At 44.0% G+C, this 21543-nt stretch overlaps 1 protein-coding gene across 1 annotated transcript in view; it reads right to left on the bottom strand.

Moving 5' to 3' along the window:
- Nucleotides 1–708: 708 nt before the first annotated feature.
- The window catches only part of GATB (glutamyl-tRNA amidotransferase subunit B), a 112871-nt gene continuing 92036 nt past the window's right edge, over nt 709–21543 (bottom strand). The window contains exons 11-13 of the mRNA XM_036763196.1: nt 17435–17513; nt 5348–5482; nt 709–3790 (exon numbers count right to left, since the gene is read on the bottom strand). Of these exons, the coding sequence (XP_036619091.1) occupies nt 3665–3790; nt 5348–5482; nt 17435–17513 (340 nt within the window). The 3' untranslated portion in view covers nt 709–3664. The remainder of the gene's footprint in view (nt 3791–5347; nt 5483–17434; nt 17514–21543) is intronic.

Raw genomic sequence — 21543 nt, 5'->3', positions numbered from 1 at the left:
GGCCACCTAAGGAGGGGGCAGACTGGCCCAGGTTGTCAAAATGGAGCAGGTTATAATTTCCATGCCAGTCAGTACTGGGTTTGGGCTCGTGAGTGGCTGCTGCACTCCCCCCCCCGGGTGAGAAAGAAACCCAGTCTCCTCTTTCCCCGTGCCCTCAAAAAAGAAAAAAAAAAAGGTCACTTTGTAGAATCTGTGAGGCCCTGAAGCTGCTGTTAAATTGTATACATGATGGGGCATGGTCACAAGCTACATATAAGTGAGGCTCTTGGAAAACAAGAATTAAATTTTGAGATAGTTTCATTCCTCCCAGGTTACTCATTTCAAAACCCAGCTTTCAGCTAAAACTCTAAAACTCCATCCCCATCTCAGCAGTAGAGTAGGGTTGGAAAGTGTTTTTAGGCCTATCTTTGGCCAGCTGCACTGACCAATTTATTTCACCTCTAGGTATATGCCCAGCCTCTTGAGTTCTAGCCTTCAGGGTGACCAAATTGATAACTGTTATGATTAGGTGTGTGACCAATTCCAAAGGAGTTCCATGAAAGACCACCTGCTAAGTTTTATTATTAAGGATGGTCAACTACTAAGGATCATCAAAATGGCACTAGTCCTTTTGCACAAACCCTCCAATATAAATCTCTCAACAATGCTGTAGGGACAGGTAGCACAAGTGTTTGTTTTAACCATTTTTAGAGATGAAAAAACTAAGGCTTAGAGAGCTTATAATTTATTCATTCGACAAACATTTAGCAAGTGCCTTCTACGGACCGTGCTAGGTGGTGGAGAAAGACAAAAATGCAACAGTCCCTTGCCTGGATGAGTTTACATTCTTTTGGAACATACTAGACCACTGGTGTCAGACTCAAATAGAAGCATCCATACAGGTCCCACATTGACTTAGAAGACCACAAATTAAGATCATCTATGTTTTATAGTATATTTGTTTTGTTAGACATCTCCCACTTACATTTTAATTTGATTTCTAGCTGCATTCTGCAGTGTTGCCTCCACCTTTTAGTTGTTTCTGGCCTTATTGCTCTCCATATGCATGTAAGGCAGTACTCATTTAAGCACCTTTTTCTCTACATAGTCTTATGACCCTATCACATATTTCCACTCCTCTTATAATCTCTGCGTAATCTTATAATCTTATGGCAGGTGCACTGCCACATTCTCAGAAGAATCCCACTATGCCGACTTGGGCAAATCTCTTCCCTTCTTGGATTTGTTTTTTTCATTTATAAAAATGAAGCGCCAGGACTAAAGACCTCTGGAAATCCTTCCTTTCTACATCAGTGACTGGCCCAAACAGCTAGAGGTGGGCAATGGTAGGATTTGAACCCAGGACTTCTGACTCCAAGGCTAGTGTTGGCCAGCTTAGAGTGGGAGACTGTTCTCGCAGTGGGAAAATACTCCCAAAGCTTGCTCTTGGGCCAGGAGGCCATGTTCTAAGTCAGTCTGGGGGAAGGGCCTGTTTTCCCACATCATCTCTCACAGTCAGAGCACAGAGTTATCAGCCACCAATCTCTACAGGTGGAGCTTCAAGGGACAGATGGTAAAGACTCCACCTTGGTGTTGACTCATACATTTTAATGAGATTTTCCTAGAATAGCAAAGAAGGGTACCAAACAAAATTGACACCCATGCAAAGAATGTAGGGAGGATGGAGCTACTGCTTTGCTGGTAAGCAAACAAATCACATTGTTTAGTTGAGGGTCCAAGTAAAATGTCTGTGATACCATACCTGACTTCTTACAGTTGCAGCTAGGTCAACACAAAGTCCCTTTTGGGAGATCTTAAAACTTGGTAATAGTCAATTGTCTGCAATGTGGAAGATTTGGCATTTTAAAGGCCAAGTGTTTTAACTCTGACATTTTTCATTGTGAATCTTCAGTCTTTAATATGGTTTACAAAGACATTTGCTGTTTAAAAAAAAAATCTTGAGAGAGTTGCCATCTTAATTAAGTAATGACTTAAGTTCTGAAAAAAGCCTGAAATGCCTTGGCCAAATTTTATTATCCTAGAAGCATGGGCCTTTTGTGAAAGATTAACGCAAACAGCAAAATCCTCTATTTGTTAAAGATAGAAAAGGTTGCTTTCCCTTCTCATTCGTAATTCATGGAATTATGGAATCTAGAGAGAGAAAAGAGTTTCTTGCTTTCCTAGGGAGGACTGGAGAAAATAAAACATAGGCCTTTTGTTTTTGGGTCTGTTAGTTTTCAGTTTAAGTAGGAAACCCTGCATGCGTTTTGTTTTTTTTTTAGCATGAGGCAGAATCTCAAAATTCTAAACAGAACGAAGAGGTTACTTGCTCATTCCTCGCTACTTATCTAACATTGAGAGTACAGCCATCAAGAGCCAATTCCTCGTTTTGAAAAGTAAGCAGGATACTTTCCTCCCCTCCACATTCTCTCAGGGAATAACCACCTCTGCTTGCTGCCAAGTGGGTATTTGGAAAATCTGGAGGGACAGGGGAGAGGCTGGCAACACATTTCTCATGGCATCCGGCTGTCACTGGAACAGCATTAAGTATAGGAAGAGGCATCTCTGTCTCTTGCATTTTGTTTTTTTTTTCAAGGGCTGATGATGTTTTGTATCAAGCTAGGGCAGCTGCAAAATTCTACTTTCTTGTTTTTTGTCCCATGTGATTTAAAAACAAAAGGAAAAAAACCAAACTTGTCTTTAATAGCCAGCTCTGAGTCAGAGGTTACAGAGCATCCAGGTACAAAGGAGGCCTACTGTGCAATGTGGTCATATAACATGAATAAAAGCAAGGAAGCCTTCATTTGGATGTCAAGTTAAGTACAAGATGATTATTTTTTAAGGTCAAGGTCTCTATTTGCTAATTAGAGTATTATGCTTTCCAGATAAAACAAGTCAACCTAATGTTACAGCTTTTTTGGGGTCATCTGCACAATATTTGAATTGTAAGTTAATTTTTTTATGTAAAGTATGGGTATATATTTTATTCATTAAAATATTTGAAAACATCTATTTGCCTTTTTTTCCCTTTTTTTACTCAGACCTTATACCCAGAGCTCTAGGTTCCTCATGTTGTCAAAGCTGAAAACCAAAGCATCCCTATTAAGCAGCTGATGAGCAGGTAGGGGTGACACCATTGTTTCTCTGCTCCTGTACCTCCTACCACAATCTTGTGTGCAGATGCTGCAGTTCCTTTTGCCTGACCCAACCAATTTCTAGTGCTAAAAATATAGTGCTTGGATTACTGGATTTACTTTTTTTTTTGTTTCACTCTAAAGAGAAAAGCTGGTACATCCTTTGAAATCGTCAAGCCTGATTTATTTATTTCAGAATTCTAGAATCTGAGACTTTCGGTTGCTGCTACATTTCTGACTGAAACCCCCTAAGCTCCCACTGGCACAGAAATAAACATGGGAGTAAGACCTCCTGTTCTCCGGTGGAGAATTTCCTGGTAATCTTGGTGGTGGGGACGTGGTGCCCATTTTGTAAAGTCTAGGATGGGGATGGGAACGCTGGCTGAGCTCTGGAGGCCAGGGCATGCTGCTGATCTGTGGTGAGCATAGTGGATTCCTGGTTGGCTCAGGAGGTAATGAGACCCTGGAGATCCTAGGGAAGGGGCCCAGACACAGTCTATGCTGGTTTGCTTTCTTCATGCTCCAGTCAAGGGAGCTGGCTCCAGTGCTGCTCACTGCAGCTGCTTCTCCAGGATCTGCTTTATCCTGGCTGGGTCTGCTCGTCCTTCTGTTGCCTTTCGGACCATTCCGATCAGTTTATTCACAACTTTCTGGTTTCCCTTCTTCACTGCCATGACCTTCAAAGAAATGAAGAAAATACATTTAAGAGGAAAAGCAAACAGCTGTACTAGGCAGTTGTTTCTTAGCCTTATCTAGGAGTGGGGAGAATGGACTTTATGGAAGGTTGAGTCTGGCCATCTTTGTTGGCCCATGGCCTTTTCTGTAAAGACAAATCTGAAGATCCCTAGTTCTCTAGATCTGCTGAAGGGAAATTTCCAAACTCTGGCAAGTGATATAACTGAATGGGAAAATCAGCAAGTGAATGAAGGCCTGGATCTGGGATAGTCTGGAAGCTCAACTCTCCACCTTCCCTTTTAATTCCTGTAATGATAAGAGGAGGGCACATACTTCACTAAGTATTAAATGCAATCTGAGCTTCTTAAAAGTCCTTTGAGTGAGTAAGTTCCCTAAGGGGAATTTAAAATGTCTGATCAGAGCAAAGACAGTGAGTCTCTCTAATTCTGCAGCAGTGGCTCTCAGTAGTCACTGAAAATGCAGGATCTGTTTAAAAAAAAAAAACAAAACTGGCAGCTCTTTTAAAGTGTTCGGAAGGTGAGGGGGGAGAAGAGGAAGCACTGAAGGCACATCAAACAGCTACCAGCTAGTGAGGCAGGAAGCTGCTCGTGACCTTTGGCTCTGATGTTCCTCCACTGGCTCCAAGGCTTGGGTGTACCTGCACTCAAGCGCTTCAGGACAAATCAAACTCGGAGCTCATCTTTATCAGTGGCTACAGATGAGGCAGGAAGATGGAGACTGCAGAAGCCCTGGTGCAAGCTCATTTTCTTTATCAAGAGCTCTTTACCGGGCTGTTAGTGTCTTCCAGAGAGCTGATGGGTAGGTGGGGACTGTTCGCTAAGGGATGATGGCGATTCTTTTCTTCCCCACGTGGAAAAATCCCTCTAGACAATATGATTAGACTGGGGGAGGGAGAGGCCTTACTCATTTTAACTTGCCTATTTTGTGCTATGCTCAGAACACAAAATGACTTGGTTTTCAGCCACGCTCCTGTCAAGAATTTTCTCCATAATTTAAAAATAATTTTCCATGCTGCCGTTACAATCACTTGTGGGCTTGAAGCTGGGAGCATTCTCCTCACCATCTCTCCCCTCCCTCACTGCAGGGCCCACAGGCTAGCTTCTTATGATGAGGTCCTCCTCTGGACAGCTTAGCTGGGGTGGATGGAGAGTTATTTTTGGCCCCGGGAAAGGCTGGGCACCTAAGAGGTCAAAATTTTGATCTGGTGATTCTGGTGACACTCCTATGAATAACTACTTCATGCAAATTAAATGGTGCTCAAGGGGTGAGAATTTCTAATGAAGACAGAGCTTGAATTGTCCCAAATACCAAGGAGAATAAAAATACTCAGGCTGGGCCAGCCAGGCTCAGGGACAAATCCCCCGCCCCATCTGAAGGCAGAAACGCTCTTATGCTTTGTCCGATGACCTGAGGTCACAACCAAGCCCACAGCTCATAATGGAGGTGAAGAGTACTGTGACTTGGAGGAAACCTCTGGCCCCTCGTGCTGCTGGCAGCCCCCTCCTCCTGTGAATAAAGTCACAAAGGAAATCAGTCACCTCCTGAGGATGCTTGGCCAGCACTGCCTGGCATATCTCTTCCAGCTCCTCTTGGTCCTGGAGCAGCTCAAGTTTCTTCTCTTGAACGATCTGGCCTGGAGTCTTCCCTTGGTTCTGCCATAATTCCTCAAAAACCTAAGAGTCAGAGTGGGGAGGGCATAGCAAAGAATGATCTCATGCCAAGTTACAAGGGTTTGGGGAAGGGAGAAGGAGGAAGAGAAAAGGCTTAACTGATACCAAAGTCTTTCTTATACTGAATGTGAAAGAATCCATTAAGTGATGTGGAGAGATCACTAGATTTGGAGTCAAAAAATCTAGCTTCAAATCCTGTTTCCTTGGGTGGCCTTGAGCAAGTGACATCAACCCTTTGGGCCTGTCTTCATCTAGATAATGTCTAAGGCCCCTCCCAGCTCTAATGCCTGGCATTCATTTTTCATCAATGTTCTGTCCCGAACCACTGGTGACAAGTGCACCACGACACTGGGCTGCTCTGGACTCCCTTCTATCAGTGTGAACAGGTGTCTAGTGGGCATCTCCTGTATACCCCTCTTAGAGAGCTGCTTCCCTCCCACTCGGCTGAATCATGCCGCTCTCTCTGGGCAGAGCCAGTCTTCCCCCTCTATGGCACTGCTGTGGGAGTTGTGAGGGGGCAATGACTAGTCCCAGGACTCGTGCTGACAACCAGGAGACAGGCATACTATAAATCCGACGAACGAATTAAATGAAATGGCAACTTTCTGTAAAGGCTAGGACCCACGCGAAAGCAGTAGGAGGCAGCCAGTGGGCTGAGACTAACTCTTAACTCCAGATAACTCATCCTGCTGGGGAAGAGGACTCCACGAGGGCAGGAAGTTATTTGGCCTCATAATGAGAATACAAAATAAAAGCATAAATTAAAATGCATGGAATCCCTAGGCCTACCTTTTATTTATCCCCTACAGGGAGAGCTGAATCCAGGCCTGACTGGGACAATTATCCATTAATGTCTGTGTGTTTTTCTATTTTTTAAAAAATGATCCCCTTGAACATGAAGAATATTTGTAAGGAAGAGAGGTCTTAGGACCTCTGGTGGTTCTTTCCTTTCTTCCTTTGGTTCTCATATAACATGGGGGCTGCAGCAATGTTCTTTGTTCCTCCCCGCAGGCTCTAGGTCCATGTTTGCCTGCAGTCATAACTGTATATTTATATCATCATTACTATGACAATGAAGGAGATGGAAAACTCCCCATTCCCACTGTGGCAGAGAGTGGGGCTGGTCATGAGCCAGCCCTCCTAGGAGAGCAGATTTGTCCAACAACCAGTGTGAACAGTACCAGAAAGGTAAGGTGAATGGGATGCTGCTTTCAGGCTCAGCAAAGTTGTCTTGACTTCCCCAGCCCACCCATGTGTCCAAGCACATACATAATTCCTGTAGAATGTTAAGCATCTTCTGTGCACAGAGCACAGTGCCTCTGGCGTGGTTTACCTAGAACATTGGGACCAATGAAGCCAAAGCTGTGGCCCTGTAAACCCTCCTCACAAGCACGGGAGCTTTTAGCCCAGTGGGATGGACCAGCTGGGAGTGCTGCTAGATACAATCTCTCTTTACTATATTAAATATTAAAACAAACAAACAAACGAACAGGCTTCCAAGCCTGTGACAGGTCAATCTCAGTAATGTATGATCTTTCTCTTCATTCAAGGTCTAGCTTAGGTGCAGGTGCTGCTTCCTTTGTGCACGTTGTCCTGCCCATGAAATCAGCCACCCTCTCCTCATATTGTCCCATTCCACACTGTCAGGGTCTTTCCATTACCCACATCATATTTACCCTTCATCATATATAACTAACTGTGTTCGTAACACTACTTCTCCAGTAAACTGTAAACCCCTCCAAGTCCTGTGTAGTTCTTCGTTAATTTTTTTTTTACCTAGCACAGTACTTTGCATATAGTAAGTACTTAATAAATATTTAGAGATTTGCCACCTTGGAGTCACCCCACAAAGTCTGGCTTGACTCTTCACCCTCCTTTACCTTCCAACAGTCAGTCAATCGCCAAGTCTCACTGATCTTGCCCAACATTATTCAGATGCGCTTCTTTTCTCACTCAGGCACACTGTAGTCCAGGCCTCATCACTCACAGTAGTTTCCTCACTGGTCTCACTGAGGTTGGCACAATTTAGCTCATCTGGTCCACCCTCCTGGCCTGATTTTCCCCACTCCCTTCTCCTCTACTCGATGCTTCAGCCAATCGGGCTCATGTGCGGTTTCCCCCACGTGATGCTTCACCTCTGGCCTCCACGTCCCCCGTGTCTGGAATGCACTCTCTCCAGACTCCCTAGTTTCTTTCGAGGCTCAGTTTGGGAGCTGAGGGCCTCCAATAAGGCTTTTCCAGATCCCTCAAGTTTTCAGTGTCCACTTCTGAAATAATACTTACGTGGACTGTGTGTTCCAGAAAGAATACTATCCCCAGGATGCCCTGGGTTGGAATCCAGCCTCTGCGCTTAATAGCTGTGGGACTATGCACAGGTTGAGAGCAGCTAGGGGGCAACAGTGGAGAGACCTCTAAGCCTGGAGTCTGAAAGAGCTGAATTCAAATCCAGCTGCAGATACTTACTCGCTGTGTGGTCCTGGGCAAGTCACTTAATGGCTGGCTGCCTCAATGTCCACATCTGTAAAATGGTAGTCATAACAGCATCTACCTCCACAGTTGTTGTGAGGATTGAGGGAGATAATTATGAAGCACTTAGCACAGTGCCGGGCACACAGTAAGCACTATATAAACGTTAATTATCATTACTGAGTCACCCTCTCTGACTCCCCCTTGCCCCACATGCCAAAGGAGGATGACAGCAGTTACTTCACAGGGCTGTTGTGAGGTACAAAGGAGATAATGTGTCTGTGGACGAGAGAAACGTTTGCAAACCTTAAAGTACCATGCAAATGTGAGCTATTCCCGTCATCATTTTGGTTGTTATTATGAACCATGTGTCATGGTCCCCTTTGGCACTGTGGGGAAGCTTATCTACTCCTTCTCAGAATATAGTTTTAAAATACAGATTACAGAGGAATCAATTATACTGAAATGTGATTGTTAGAATATATAAAAAAAGCAAATTCACAGACCCCCGGCCCTGTCAGAAGCTCTTGAACAAAGGGACTGTTTTTGCTTTCATCTTTTCATTTTTTGAATACACGGTCCCCTGTATGCAGGAGGTGCTTAATAAAGGCTTACTGAATCCAGTCACTGTGCACTATCATATAATGCGCCTTCTCACAGAAGCTGGCAATAATGAAGCCTGGGTGCCTGGTCTTTGCCCTTTTCCCCTGACATCTTTATCATCTGACCTCGAGGGAAGTCACCAGCAATGCCTGGTAGGGAAGCAGTCCGGGTCCATGTCTTCCCAAAGAGGTGCCGGAAAAAATGCTGGGAAATGCAAATTCACTTTTCCCAAAAGACTGCTGAAGACTCAAGATGGCCATGGGCACCGAAGGGGACAGCTGGCTTTCCTAACTGCTACTGTGAGCTACACAGGAAAGAGGACATCAAAAAGCGTGCTGTTGTTGTGGTTTTTTAAATATACTGGTGTTTTAAAAAAAAGGAGTGCTAAAAAAAGCAGGTTTTGGCAAAGTGTTTATTTCTGTTCAACTCTGTCTGCAGAGACCACTCAAAAGTGTACAGCCCATAGGTAGGGCATCCCTTGAGGTCTAGAAACACAGCTCAGAATAGAAGCACCCCCCTCCCTCCCATTTGCTAATCAAGAATCCATACATCTCTCTGAGGCGGAGCAGTTTGGTAGAAAAGGTGGCATTTATTTTAGGCATGGCCTGGATGGGGGCAGGGAGAACACTGTGCATCCAGGGCCTCATTGGGCATCAGCCCACCTTGACACCCTGTGCAAACACCACAGACTCCAAAGCAGGAGAGCTGGTTCTGAGACCAGCAGAAACAGCAGCACAGCAATGAATCTGGCACCTTACAAAGTGCTTGGGAAAGATCAGCTTGTTAAAATTGGGCAGAAATATCCAGAATGAAGATATCCCATGAATATCTGAGAAGGCAAACCTACAAATCCCTCCAAGAGTGGGAGGTATGCATCATACCCTTTAAAGAAAAGGAGTCCAGGGGACTTCTGGGAGCCAAGATGGTGTAATAAGCAGTAAATTGCCCAACTCTCCCATATTCACCTCCAAACAACCATAAAATAGCACCCCCAAAACAAATACTGGAACAGCAGAACCAGCAAAAAGACAAGGTAAAACATTCTTTTAGCCCAAGAAACTTAAAAGATGGGCAGGAAAGTTCTGCCTCACTCGGGTAAAAGGGAACATGTTCCAGGACAGAAAGCGTCCCAGCAAGCCCCTCCTCACAAATCAGTGGGAAATTCTAGCCCCAGTGTGGTGGAGCAGGCAAACACTAACACCAGGCCTCCCCCCCCCCACCATGTGCCTCAGCACAGCCAGGGGAATGGGCAGGGGGTGGGAATGACAAAAGAGAGGGCAGACTGGGGGAGGTGGTAGACAGAAGCAAAACTCTGTTGATGAGGGAAAAGGTGAAAGGAGAGAGGACAAACAAAAGAAAAAATAGGAGGGAGGGAAACACACAGGTAGTCATGGGATAAACTCTCTCATAAAACGGGAGCGGCAGAGTGGATCAAAACCAGTATCCTACAGTATGTTGCTTACAAGAAACAGGCCTGAAGCAGAAAGACACACACAAAGTAAATGTAAGGGGCTGGAGCAGAATCTATTATGCTTTAGCTGTAGTAAAAAAAAAGGAGGGGTAGAAATTGTGATCTCAGACAAAAGCAAAAGGAAGGAAACTATATTGTGCTAAAAGATACCACAGACAATGAAGTAATATCAACACTAAATGTGTATGCACCAAGTGGTATAGCGTCCAAATTCTTAAAGATGTTAAGTGAGTTACAGGTTTATGACCAAACAAGAGATACAGAACATTATGAAATGTAAAACAGATAATTTTGATTAGAGTCAATTAAAAAGATTTTGCACAAACAAAAACAATGCAACCAAGATTAGAAGGAAAACAGAAAGCTGGGAAACAATCTTTACCTCAAGTGCCTCTGATAAAAGCCTCATTCCTCAAATATATAGAGAACCGAGTCAAATTTATAAGAGTACAAGCCATTCTCCAATTGATAAATGGTCAAAGGATATGAACAAGCAGTTTTCAGATAAAGAAATCAAAGCTATCTATAGGCATATAAAGAAGTGCTCTGAATCACTTCTGATTAGAGATATACAAATTAAAACAACTCTGGGGCACCACCTCACACATATCAAATTGGCTAATCTAACAAAAAGGGAAAATGATAAATGTTGGAGAGGATGTGGGAAAATTGGGACACTTAAATACACTGTTGGTGGAGTTGTGAACTGATCTGACCATTCTGGAGAGCAATTTGGAACTATGCCCAAAGGGCAATCAAACTGTGCATACCCTTTGATCCAACAATACCACTACTAGGTATATATCCCAAAGAGATCATAAAAAAGGGTAAAGGACCCACATGTGCAAAAATATTTATAGTAGTCCTTTTCATAGTGGCAAAATATTGGAAACTGAGAGGATGCCCATCAGCTGGGGAATGGCTAAACAAGCTGTGGCATATGAATGTAATGAAATACTATTGTGCAGTAAGAAATGACCAACAGGCAGATTTCAGAAAAACCTGGAAGGGCTTGAAATGATGCAAAGTGAAATGACCAGAACTGGGAAAATATCATATGTGGTATCAGCAGCATTGTTTGATGACCAACAGGAACACTCAGCTCTTCTCAGCAACACAATGATCCAAGACAAATACGTCCAGATAAGGAGTTTCCGGGCTCTGAACGCAGATCAAAGTGCACTTTTTTCACTTACTTTACTCTTTTTGTGTTTTTTTCCTTTTGATCTCTTTCTTCTTTCACAACTGTGACTGATATGGAAATATGTTTTCCATGATAGAATGCGTATAACCTGTAACAAATTGCTTACCATTTTAGGAAGAGTGGAGGGAGGGAGAAAAATCTGGAACTCAAAATCTTGTAAAAATGAATGCTAAAAATTGTCTTGACATATAATTGGGAAAAAAAATGCTATTTTTTTAAAAGAAGTACTCCAAGTACAACATGCAACCCACTAAGCCATCAAGCTTGTTGTTAGGGTCTGAGATTTGGCATATACAAATATCGCTTTTGTTTTGTGTCTGGAGCAATAATTTTGTCAGTGCGGAGAGCAGCTGATGTGCAAACTCTTTCCACTCTTTCCATCTGTAACTTAAGTGTTAAAAAACTGCCTGGACCACCAGCTAAGTCACTTCCCCAGGGTTAGTGTATGGTGGAGACAGGCCTTTCTGACTGGAAAGGCGGGCCTTCCATCCACTGTGCCAAGTTGCCTTAATATGCACAGTTAACAAATTAGCTTTATAGTTCAAAATATTGCAGTGGAGAGTAGTAATAATAGTGGCTAGCACTTCAAATACACCTACTATGTGCCACGCACTCTGCCTAGCATTTTACAAATATTATCTCATTTGATTCTCACAACAACCCTGGGATGTAGGTGCTGCTATTATCCCCATAAAATAGAGTCAAAGAAACTGAGGCAAACCTAGGTTAAGTGACTTAAACCTGGATAAAGCACTGGTTTTGGAATCAGAGAAACTGGGTTCAAATACGTCCATGGTCCTCAATCTGCCCATCTGCAAAATGAAGGGGTTGGACTAGTCGGTCCCTAAGTTCCTTTCCAGCCCCAGATCTAAACCTACAAAGTCTCTTACGGTGTTAAAATTCAATCTCCTGATCTAGCAGAAACGAGGAGGCTTGAGCTACTACAGGGAGTGGCCCGTGCCTCCAGCACATTTTCTCCTTGCTGGTGTTCTCCCTGGCTTTGTTAATGCTCACTTTATGTTTCAGCAGGATAAATCTCAAGCTCCTGCTTATGTTTGACCCTCTGCCCAGGGAAGTACCATTGGGGCACAGTGGTTTGTGCCCAGGAACAGAGGTCTCAGGCATGGCATCTGCCTGCCCGAGAAGCACCAGGCAGTTCAGAGTGTAGCACTGGTGCCCAATTAATGGTAAAGAGTTATGGCCAAAGCGATGGGGTAATATATAAGCTGGAAAGGCCTTTGTCTTTCCTGCATTGCACATACTGCAGTGCGTATGCCAGGGCTGACAGATGGGGGCATAAACTCAAATTTTAGTTCCTGGGGGATGACAGTTACATACCCTCTTTTGATTGCTACCCAAATGTTTCTCCAACAAAAGGCTTTTGTTTTTTACATTTTTTATAAGTATATGATTTGAAGGATAGAGAGAAAACAGTAAGAATGATGACAGTAACAACCAACATTTTAAAGTTCACAAAGCCTTTCTGTGCATGATCTTAGAGCACATGCTCCTAAAATTACAGGTCATATCACATTCTGCCTCACAAAATTTCCATGGCTCCTTATTGCTGCCAGGATAAAATACTCCAAGCTTTTCTGTTTGCCATTTGAAAGCCTTCAGAATGTGTCTCCATACCCTCTTTCCAGACTGATTGCACACTAGTCCCCTTCACAAACTCCACGAGCCATAGTAAGCTTTCACATCTCAGAAAACGTCCACTGTACCCAAGAGGCATTTCCCGAGTTCCTCACATTCTACGTCCCCTGTCATCTCCATCACCCTCTCCATGTCATCATGAATTTGTATTTACTTTAAGAAAATTTTGCATGGCCTTCTTTGTGTCTGTGTTGTCCACCCCCTCTCCCCCCAATCTAAGCTCTTTGAGGGCAGTGGATGCTTGGTTTCTCTCTTTGTAGTTAATGTATGACATATTGCCTAGCACAGGGTCTGGCACATATCAGGTTAATAAATATTTGTAGGATGAATGATGCTCATTTGCCCATATCAGTCTGATACTTATTAGCCTTCAGAGTCAGAGGAGAGAGAGACATCTGTGCAGTTAAAATGGCTTACTGCATCTCAGACCAGGAAAGGAAGCATGTTGATGGAGAGAGGCAATATCTTCCCCTCTTTGAGAAGGAGCCACTGTATAAGGTGAGCCAGGCTAACATATACCAGTTTGAGCCTCTAAGAGGGGCAGGGCACAGCAGGACATGTGCTTCCTGCAAATATATGAAGGGCCAGTAAGAAGAGGAAGAAAATGATCAACGCCTCTATGCAGTAAGATACATAAAATTTTACTGCCCAAAAACCTTGTCAAAAGTGTATGCCCAAAGGGATGGTGGTGGGAAACAGGTTAAGTGTGGGAGCTGGAGACTGGAACATGTTTTCTCTCTCTCTATCCAGGGCCCCGATTTGACGCTGACTCCCCAGCCTGAGGTGGGAAGACTCTGGGGACACACACAGCACATTACAAGTATCTCGTTCTAGACATGCACAAGGAGAGGGCACGCACACACTCCTATCTCCTTTGAAGCATTAATTTGGACAGAAGTCTGGAAAATGTTCGTGGCCTAAGAGTTCCAGGGCTCTGAAGTCATCTGGCTTTTATTAGCAGGTTAATTCTGCCACTCTGTCATGGGAGCCTGCTATTCGTAACTGGCTGGATCCAGAGGGCTGAGTTCTAAAAAGACAGGGATTGTCACATGCTACTGAACAGGCCTGGTCTGGTCATTAGAGAACAAGATTGATTATCATCATGCTTTTGCCCAAGGTCAGTTACTCAGTCGCTGGCCAGGACATGGCTTTATCTCTCTGGGTCTCTATATCCACTTGAAAAATGGGAATTCTTAGCTGCACCTATCTCTACTTGCCTCCCAGAAAGGCAGCTACCTTGCCTAATGTGTACATGTACTTACAGTGCTCCTCAGGTGTGAGCTCCCTAGAGGATGGTGCTATGAAAACTATGGCGGCTATAAGTAAGGTTAGTAAAGGAGAAGTCAGAGAGGCAGTGTCCTAGGGTATGGAGAACCCAGCCGGCCGTGTTGGGAGGGGAAGGGAACAGTGGAGCCTGCCTAATAAGGACAAAAGAGGAGGTGAGGGGGACTCAGAAAACTCTCCCTAAAGCATAGCAGGGTCTGCATAGACATCTTTTCCCTGAGCTTTTAAGACCTGTAAGCTAAGGTCCCCAGGAAGGAATTACCCAAATAGCTCATCACCCTTGCTGCTTCTAGGCCTCATGGTGATTCAGAGCTGGAAAGGTTGTTAGAGATCTTTTTGACCTCTCATATCCCAGCAATGGAGATGGAGGCCCAGAAAGGAAGAGGCTTCTTCAAGTTTAGACAGGCAAGTACCAAGAACTGGGATTTAAACCAAAATCTCTTGCCCCTAAGCTTGAGTTCTTCAACTACTCAATTTAACAAGCATTTCTCACCTGGCCTACAAATGCCAGGTGAGAGGCAAGACAAGTGACTTGTGTGTGAGTCCCACTGGTTATCCATAGTGGCTGGGTGACCCTGGGAAAGAGCCTGTAACCTGTGCCTCAGAAGAGTCTCTTGAGGGGAACCTGCTGGGAGAGGAAGCTTCTTACAGGCAGCTCCTTACGTTCATGAAATCATAGGGATGGTGAAAAAAAAAATGCCAGGCACCAGGGATGAAGACAGATAGACACAGACACAGACAGACAGACACACACTGCTGCCTTCAAGCAGCCTACATGCTACTATGGCGAGCAAACATACACAGACAAGGAAAAAAAAGATAATTTGGAGGAGGCAAAAGGCTTGAAAACAGGGAATCAGGAAGTCCTGCAGGCGGTGGTTCATGAACTAGGCCTTAGTAGCTAGAAGTAGGTGAAGGTAAAGAAATGCATTACAGGCCCAGCAAATGTAGAGAGGTAGGAGATGGTGGGGTGAGTTTGGGCCAGTATGGCTGAAGCAGAATGGTGCAGGGGCATAAGGAGGAACACCTGGAAAAGAAAGTGGAACTCAGACTGACAAGGTTGTCAATGTCAGGAGATGATAAATACAAAATGCTATGAAAAATTTAAGGCTCCTTCTGTGTCAGTTAGTACTCTATTATTTTTCTAGAAGCAATCCGAGAGCCACCACAGATCTCCGAGTAGGAGAGTGAGACAGGAAAACCTTCGCCCTAGGAATATTGATTTGGCAGCTGTGCAGAGGACAGAGCACACAGGAGACACAGAGTGGAAGGAGGGAGGATGCTGTGTTAGTCCAGGCAAGAGGGGACGAGAGGCTGAAGCGGGGCTCTGGCCATGGGAGTGGAGTGAAGGGGAGGGATTGGGAGGGGGGCGCTGTGCAGGTGGAAGCATCTAGACCTGGCAAGTGCCTGGAGAGAGAGTGACAGAGAGACAGGGGAAGGGAGGGAGAGAGAGTGGAGGGGGGAGAGGGAGAGGGAGACAGAGATAGAGAAGGGGGAGGAAAGGGGAGAAAGGGATGGGGAAACAGAGAGGGAGGGGGAGACAGACAGCTTGTGAGGGGGGAGGAAGGGGGTGACAGAAAGAGGGATGGGAAAGACAGAGAGAAGGAAAGAAGCCAAGGGAAACAGAGATAGAGGTGGGGGAGGAAGGGGGTGACAGACAGGGAAGGGGGATGGGGAGATGAAGGTAAGGGGAGAGAAAGAGAAGGAGAGGGAGATGGGGGGGAGCGAGAGAGAGACAGAGAGACAGAGAGAGGAGTCAAGGTTACTGGGTTTTTGATCAGGAGGTTTTGAACCTGCTTCCATCCCTTCCTATCCAAGACATCACTGCTAACTCCCTGGCACGGGCATGACCAGGCTTTCCAGTTCTGCCACAGAACGCTATGGGCTCACACAGCACCCAGATGTAGCAACAGGGCAGGGCAGACTCTCCAGTGTGGCCCCAGACTCCTGATGCCCTCCCATTTGGGGCTTTTTAGTCGGCGCTTTCCCATAACCTCAGAAATCACTCCCAACTTGTTTAAAAATTGAGGAAGCGGATGCAATCCAACAATGTCTCTATCTGCACATCTGTCGAAACTCAGGCTGTCAGAGTCTTCCATCACTTCTTGTTGCGACTGTCTCCCCCGGTACCGTTAGATTTTGGAGGGGGGAATTTCCTCCTCCTCCTCCTCTTTCAACACTACAATTCATCTGCTCCCGTGTATATATAGCTTCTGCTGCCCCCAGGCCATCCAATATCTCTCCCTACTGCTGAGAATGGTTATAAACATTTGTTATTCTTCTGACATCCAGGCAGCCAAAAGACTTTTCTAAATGTGGCACAGTCCCTGTTGCTCGACAGCATCACTCGGCGGTGGGTAAACTTGGCCTTTATTAGCCTGCATCTCCAATTGTACAGTGCAGAGGACAGAGCACGCTCTATGGTTGCTAGTAATTAGTCAAAAAGAGGAAGAAGCCTTTCTAGAACATCACTGCTTTGTAACCTGCTCCAATCACTGGCACATATAAATATTAAATGCAAAAAGCTCCATTAAAATAAGATTAGGCCTCTGATTGAAGCATCGGGAACAGAGGAGTTTGAAGCTGGGAGCAGGGCGGCTGCCTCCACCCGGCCTCTGTGGTCTTCATCCCATTTCCTGCCCAGGGGTAATCTCAAGGGGTGGGGGTGAGGTTCTCAACACTAGGGACCTCTGCCCCACCCAGGAAGGCCGCCAGCTCAGCTGCCCTGCGTCCTGCCTTTCTCCCTGGTGGCTGGGCCTCACCCTTTATTGCCGGGAGGACTGACTTTCACCAGGCAGCCATCTGACAGAGATAAACGGCCCTGCAAAAGGAGGCTGGGATGCTGGGAAGGCTATCAAATGGAGCATCAGATGGGTCAGGGGAGCAGTGGAGAGTCTGTCACTGGCCTCCTAGGACACTAGTGGTGGCATCTGTACTTCCTTTTAATAGGAATTGCATACCCTGCTGTGCTTTCGCCTCTTCCATAAACACACATTTGGGGTAAACATTCCTGTAATGTCAAGCAATTAAATAGTCTTCCCCAATTAACAATTTTAGTCTTCCCCAATTAACAAAGAGGGTAGCAAATTACCTGTGCATGGAAATGGCTTTTTATCCTTACTAACAAATGAATTTTTCCATCCTTCAGCAGAAAAAAGACCCCTTAGAAGCACTTAATACCTCAATTACAAAACCCACTTTATGATGGCATTTTCATAAACATTTACCATGATTTTAGAGTAAACAGTAGCCTCAGCAAGTTTAGACTCACTTGTTTAGCTGCAGAAGGAGAGATGACTTTGCTGTCCACAAGGTTGAGAAGCTCGGCCAGTGAAGAAGGTGAGATTGGACTGGGGTGAGAAAAAAGAGAAAGCAAATGAATTTCCACATTGCCTTTGCGAATATTTATTCTTCACCTTCCCCTCCCTCTCCCTCCTTCTCTCTCTCTCTCTCTCTCTCTCTCTCTCTCTCACACACACACACACACACACACACACAACTCTCCATTTTATTGGTTTCAATAACTGTATACCAGGGGTGAAAATAAATAGGCCAACTGTTCTCCCTGCATTTTTGTAGTTTCAAATCCAAGTTTTAGTGTGTCGAGTTGGCTCTTCTTTATTTCCCTGCCTAACAATGACAGCTGTTTGCCAGAAGTTAGACCATGGATTTCTCTCTCAACAACAAAGTGCTTGATTTAATTAGGCAAAAAAAAGAGAGGGAGGTAGGTGCAAAATTCATGAACCTTTGACAAGAAAGGAAAACAGTCAGCAATTAAATATCTTCAACTGGAAAATCAGTTTGAAAATGATTGAATAATTTAAGGGCTTGAAAATTTTGTTGGTGTGGGTGGTCCCTTTACCAATGTGGCTGACATTCCTCCATGATTGAACAAGCTCTCTGTGTAAGCTGTTGGGTCTTGAGAATTCAGACCCATACCCGCCTATGGGCCAACCTGGTGATAAGCCTCTCTAATCTTGATAGGGATGCTCCATGGGCAATAGACACACAGTCATCACTGAGCCCTTTCTAGCTAGGCAGGTAGGACCTTCCAGAACCTTCTGCTGGCATCATCTTCAAGGGCCCGGGTCCATCCTCCAGAAACAGAGGAAGCACCAGGGAAGGGCTAGGGTGGAAGCCACAATCTGAAGATACTGCAGATGACTTTTTGGAAGCATTTGTGGTCAGTCAGTCAATAAGCATTAAGTGTATACTATGTGAGGTTTTTCTCATCCTGTCCAATCTTACCTTCTCAGGTACTGTGCTATATTGGGGCTAGAAAGAAAATGGAAAATATTTCAGGAAAAAAAGGCTAATAATGTCAATATGCTGTATGCTTTTGGGTCATTGTATTCATTTTTATTATTATTTTTAAAATTAAATGAGGTTAAGAACTAATATGTTTTTACAGAGCCATTATGGACCTCACCACGTCTGGGATCATGGGCTCAGTTCTAGAGCTGGAAGAGACAGACCTCGGAGGTCATCTAGTTCAACTCCCTTATTTTACAGATTTGAAAACTGAGGCCTATAGAAGCCAAGTGACTTGCCCAAGGTTACACAGTCACAATAGGCCTCAGGAAGTATTATCTACAGGGCCAACGCTATTTCTTTACCATTTCTGCCAAGGCAAATATTGTCACAATAACACTGAATATCTTCAACCAGTTTCACATTCATCTCATCAACCCTGTCATGGGTCCTAAGTTTTTTAAATATTAAGTATTTTTACTTTAGTAATGTGATTTGATATAAGGAATGTAATGAGTTATTTTAAATTTTTTTAAACTTTTATATAAACACTTTATTTGGTTTTGTTATGGAGTTAATAATTGTGACACAGGAAGTCAAGGGAACTCAATATAGTAATACTAATAACTCATCCATACTTCTGGAGCACTCTAAAGTTTACTAAAAAGTTTCTCTCAGAATAACCCTCCAGAATAGTGTTGCAACAATTCGGCTAGCAGCTGTTGTGTGTGGGGGGCGGTGAAGGACCAACATAAGACCAACAACAAGAATGCTGCCAGCACAGGTTCTTTTGACCTGTTTTACTAAGGAAAGTAATGTTAGGGGGTTAACAATCTTATTTCAATCCACCATACAAACACACACACACACACACACACACACAAATTCACTTAGTTCAGGGGAAAAAGCCAGCACCCTGAACTTCAGAGCAAATACAAACAAATTATAAAGATATATTATAAACAGACCAAATATAATTCATAGTTACCAAGAAACCATCAATATCTGGGTTCACAAGCTGGAGGGCTCTTAACTAGAGCTGCCCAGAGTCTCCACATCAACACTCCTCCAAGAGTGACAGCCCCAAGCAAATAGCTGTTCTCTCTTTTTATACAGTCTTTGGACATCATCAAATGTCATATGAGCGACCAGAACTTAGGTGCATACTATTGGCTCTGGTCTTAGCAACTCCCCTCAGGGCCCTGGGAGCTTCATGCCCAAATCGGCTTAGCACCTAGTAGATAGGGGTTTGGGCCTGGGGCTTTGCACCTAGTAAGGCTCAAAGACACTTAATTAATTTAGCATTCTGCTAAATACAAATAGGTAGAAGGTTTATTTCTACCCATATTTTAAAGATAAGGACTCTGAAGTACAAAATCGTAAAACTGACTTCCTTATGGCCACATAGCTGAGAAGTGTCAGGGCCAAAATACAAACTGAAGTAACTGGACTTCACCTAACAAGCTTCATTACTTCAGATGATTATTGAAGCAGGGCTGTTTGAATGAGTAGGAGTATGAATTACTGAATATTCTTAAAAGAAATGTTGTTTTCTCAGGACCCAAGATGGTGGACTAGGCATAAGGCTTCTTAAACTTTTACTACTTGACACCCCTTCGGCACTTCTTAAACTGTGTTGTGACTCACAGTTAAGTACTGGACAAGAGGAAGCCAAGTTCTCCCAACATTCCTCTCCAGGCAATTTAAAAATAAAGCTTCAAATAAAATTCTGGAGCATCAGAGCCAACACAACATCAGGGTGAGACATTTTTCTAGCTCAAGACAACTTAAGAGGTTGGAAGGAAAGGTCTCTGTCACAGGGGTGGGGGCTGGCCTGAAGCCCATATGGTAGCAATACCAGCTGTGGGCCTTGGAGGTACCAATGACAGCAGCAGCATCAGGACCTCTCAGCTCTGAGTAAGGGGATCTAGCAACCGGTCAGAAAAAGATTACAGGGGACCTCTGTGCTAGTGCTGGGTGCAGGCTGGCTATTTCATTGCCTTACTCATTTCTGGGTCACAATTTGAGGGTGGGGAGGAGCACTTTCAGTCCCAAAGGAGCATTAGTGCTTGTGGTTGCAAGGGGTCAGGGCCCTTCCTGGGTAAGGACCAGAGCGGAGACCAGGAAGGCACTGACAGCACCTCTTTCCAAATCACACCACCTTGGAAGCCCTCAAAACTTCCAACCCCCCCAGAACTGTCTTGGAAAGCAGCAGAATGAAAAAGTCTGAAGCCTGGGACAGTATCCCCCACCCCCACCCCTGGAACAGAGCCCAACTTTAACGTAAAGTTCAAAATCAAGAAAAAGGCTGGAAGAGATGAGCAAACAACAACAGAACCTGACCTTTAAGAGCTACTGTGGTGAAAGGGAAGATCAAGATACAAACTCAGAAGCTGGCAGCAATGTCAAAACAGCTATGAGCAAAGCCTCAAAAATAAATGTGAACTGGACATATGTCCAACAAGAATTACTGGAAGAGCTAAAAATGATTTTCATAATTTTAAAAAAAAGAGTGGTAGAGGAAAAATTGGGAAACAAAATGAGAGTGATGCAGGAAAATTATGAAAAGACTATTATCAGTTTGGAAAAAGGGCATATAAAAATACTGAAGAAAATAATGCCTTAAAAATAGAATTGGCGAAGTGGTAAAAGAGGTACAAACTTTAATGATGAAAAGAACTCCTTAAAAAGTAGAATTGGAGATATAAAAGATCACTGAAGAAAATGATTTTTTAAAAATTAGAATTGAGCAGTGGAAGGTAATGACTCCATGAGATATCAAGAAACAATAAAACAAAGTTAAAAGAATGAAAAAATAGAAAATACAAAATATTGCATTGTGGAAAAACAAATGGCCTTGAAAATAGATCAAGGAGAGATAATCTAAGAACTACTACATGATCAAAGAAAGGGCCTAGACATCATATTTTAAGAAAGAGGCATTGCAAGGAAAAAGGGAAAGTGGGGGGAGGAGGGCAGGCAATGCTTGAACCTTATTCTCAACTGAATTGGTTTAAAGAGGGAAGAATATGTGTGTGTGTGTGTGTGTGTGTGTGTGTGTATGCGTGCATGTGCAAATGCATATATATGTATGTATTTATTCATCCACATACACGGACACTCAATTGG

Source organism: Trichosurus vulpecula, chromosome 6 (assembly GCF_011100635.1).
Source record: "Trichosurus vulpecula isolate mTriVul1 chromosome 6, mTriVul1.pri, whole genome shotgun sequence".
Taxonomy (NCBI): domain Eukaryota; kingdom Metazoa; phylum Chordata; class Mammalia; order Diprotodontia; family Phalangeridae; genus Trichosurus; species Trichosurus vulpecula.
The sequence above is the reverse complement of the archived record's forward strand: the minus strand, read 5'-3'. Positions and strand labels throughout refer to the sequence as shown.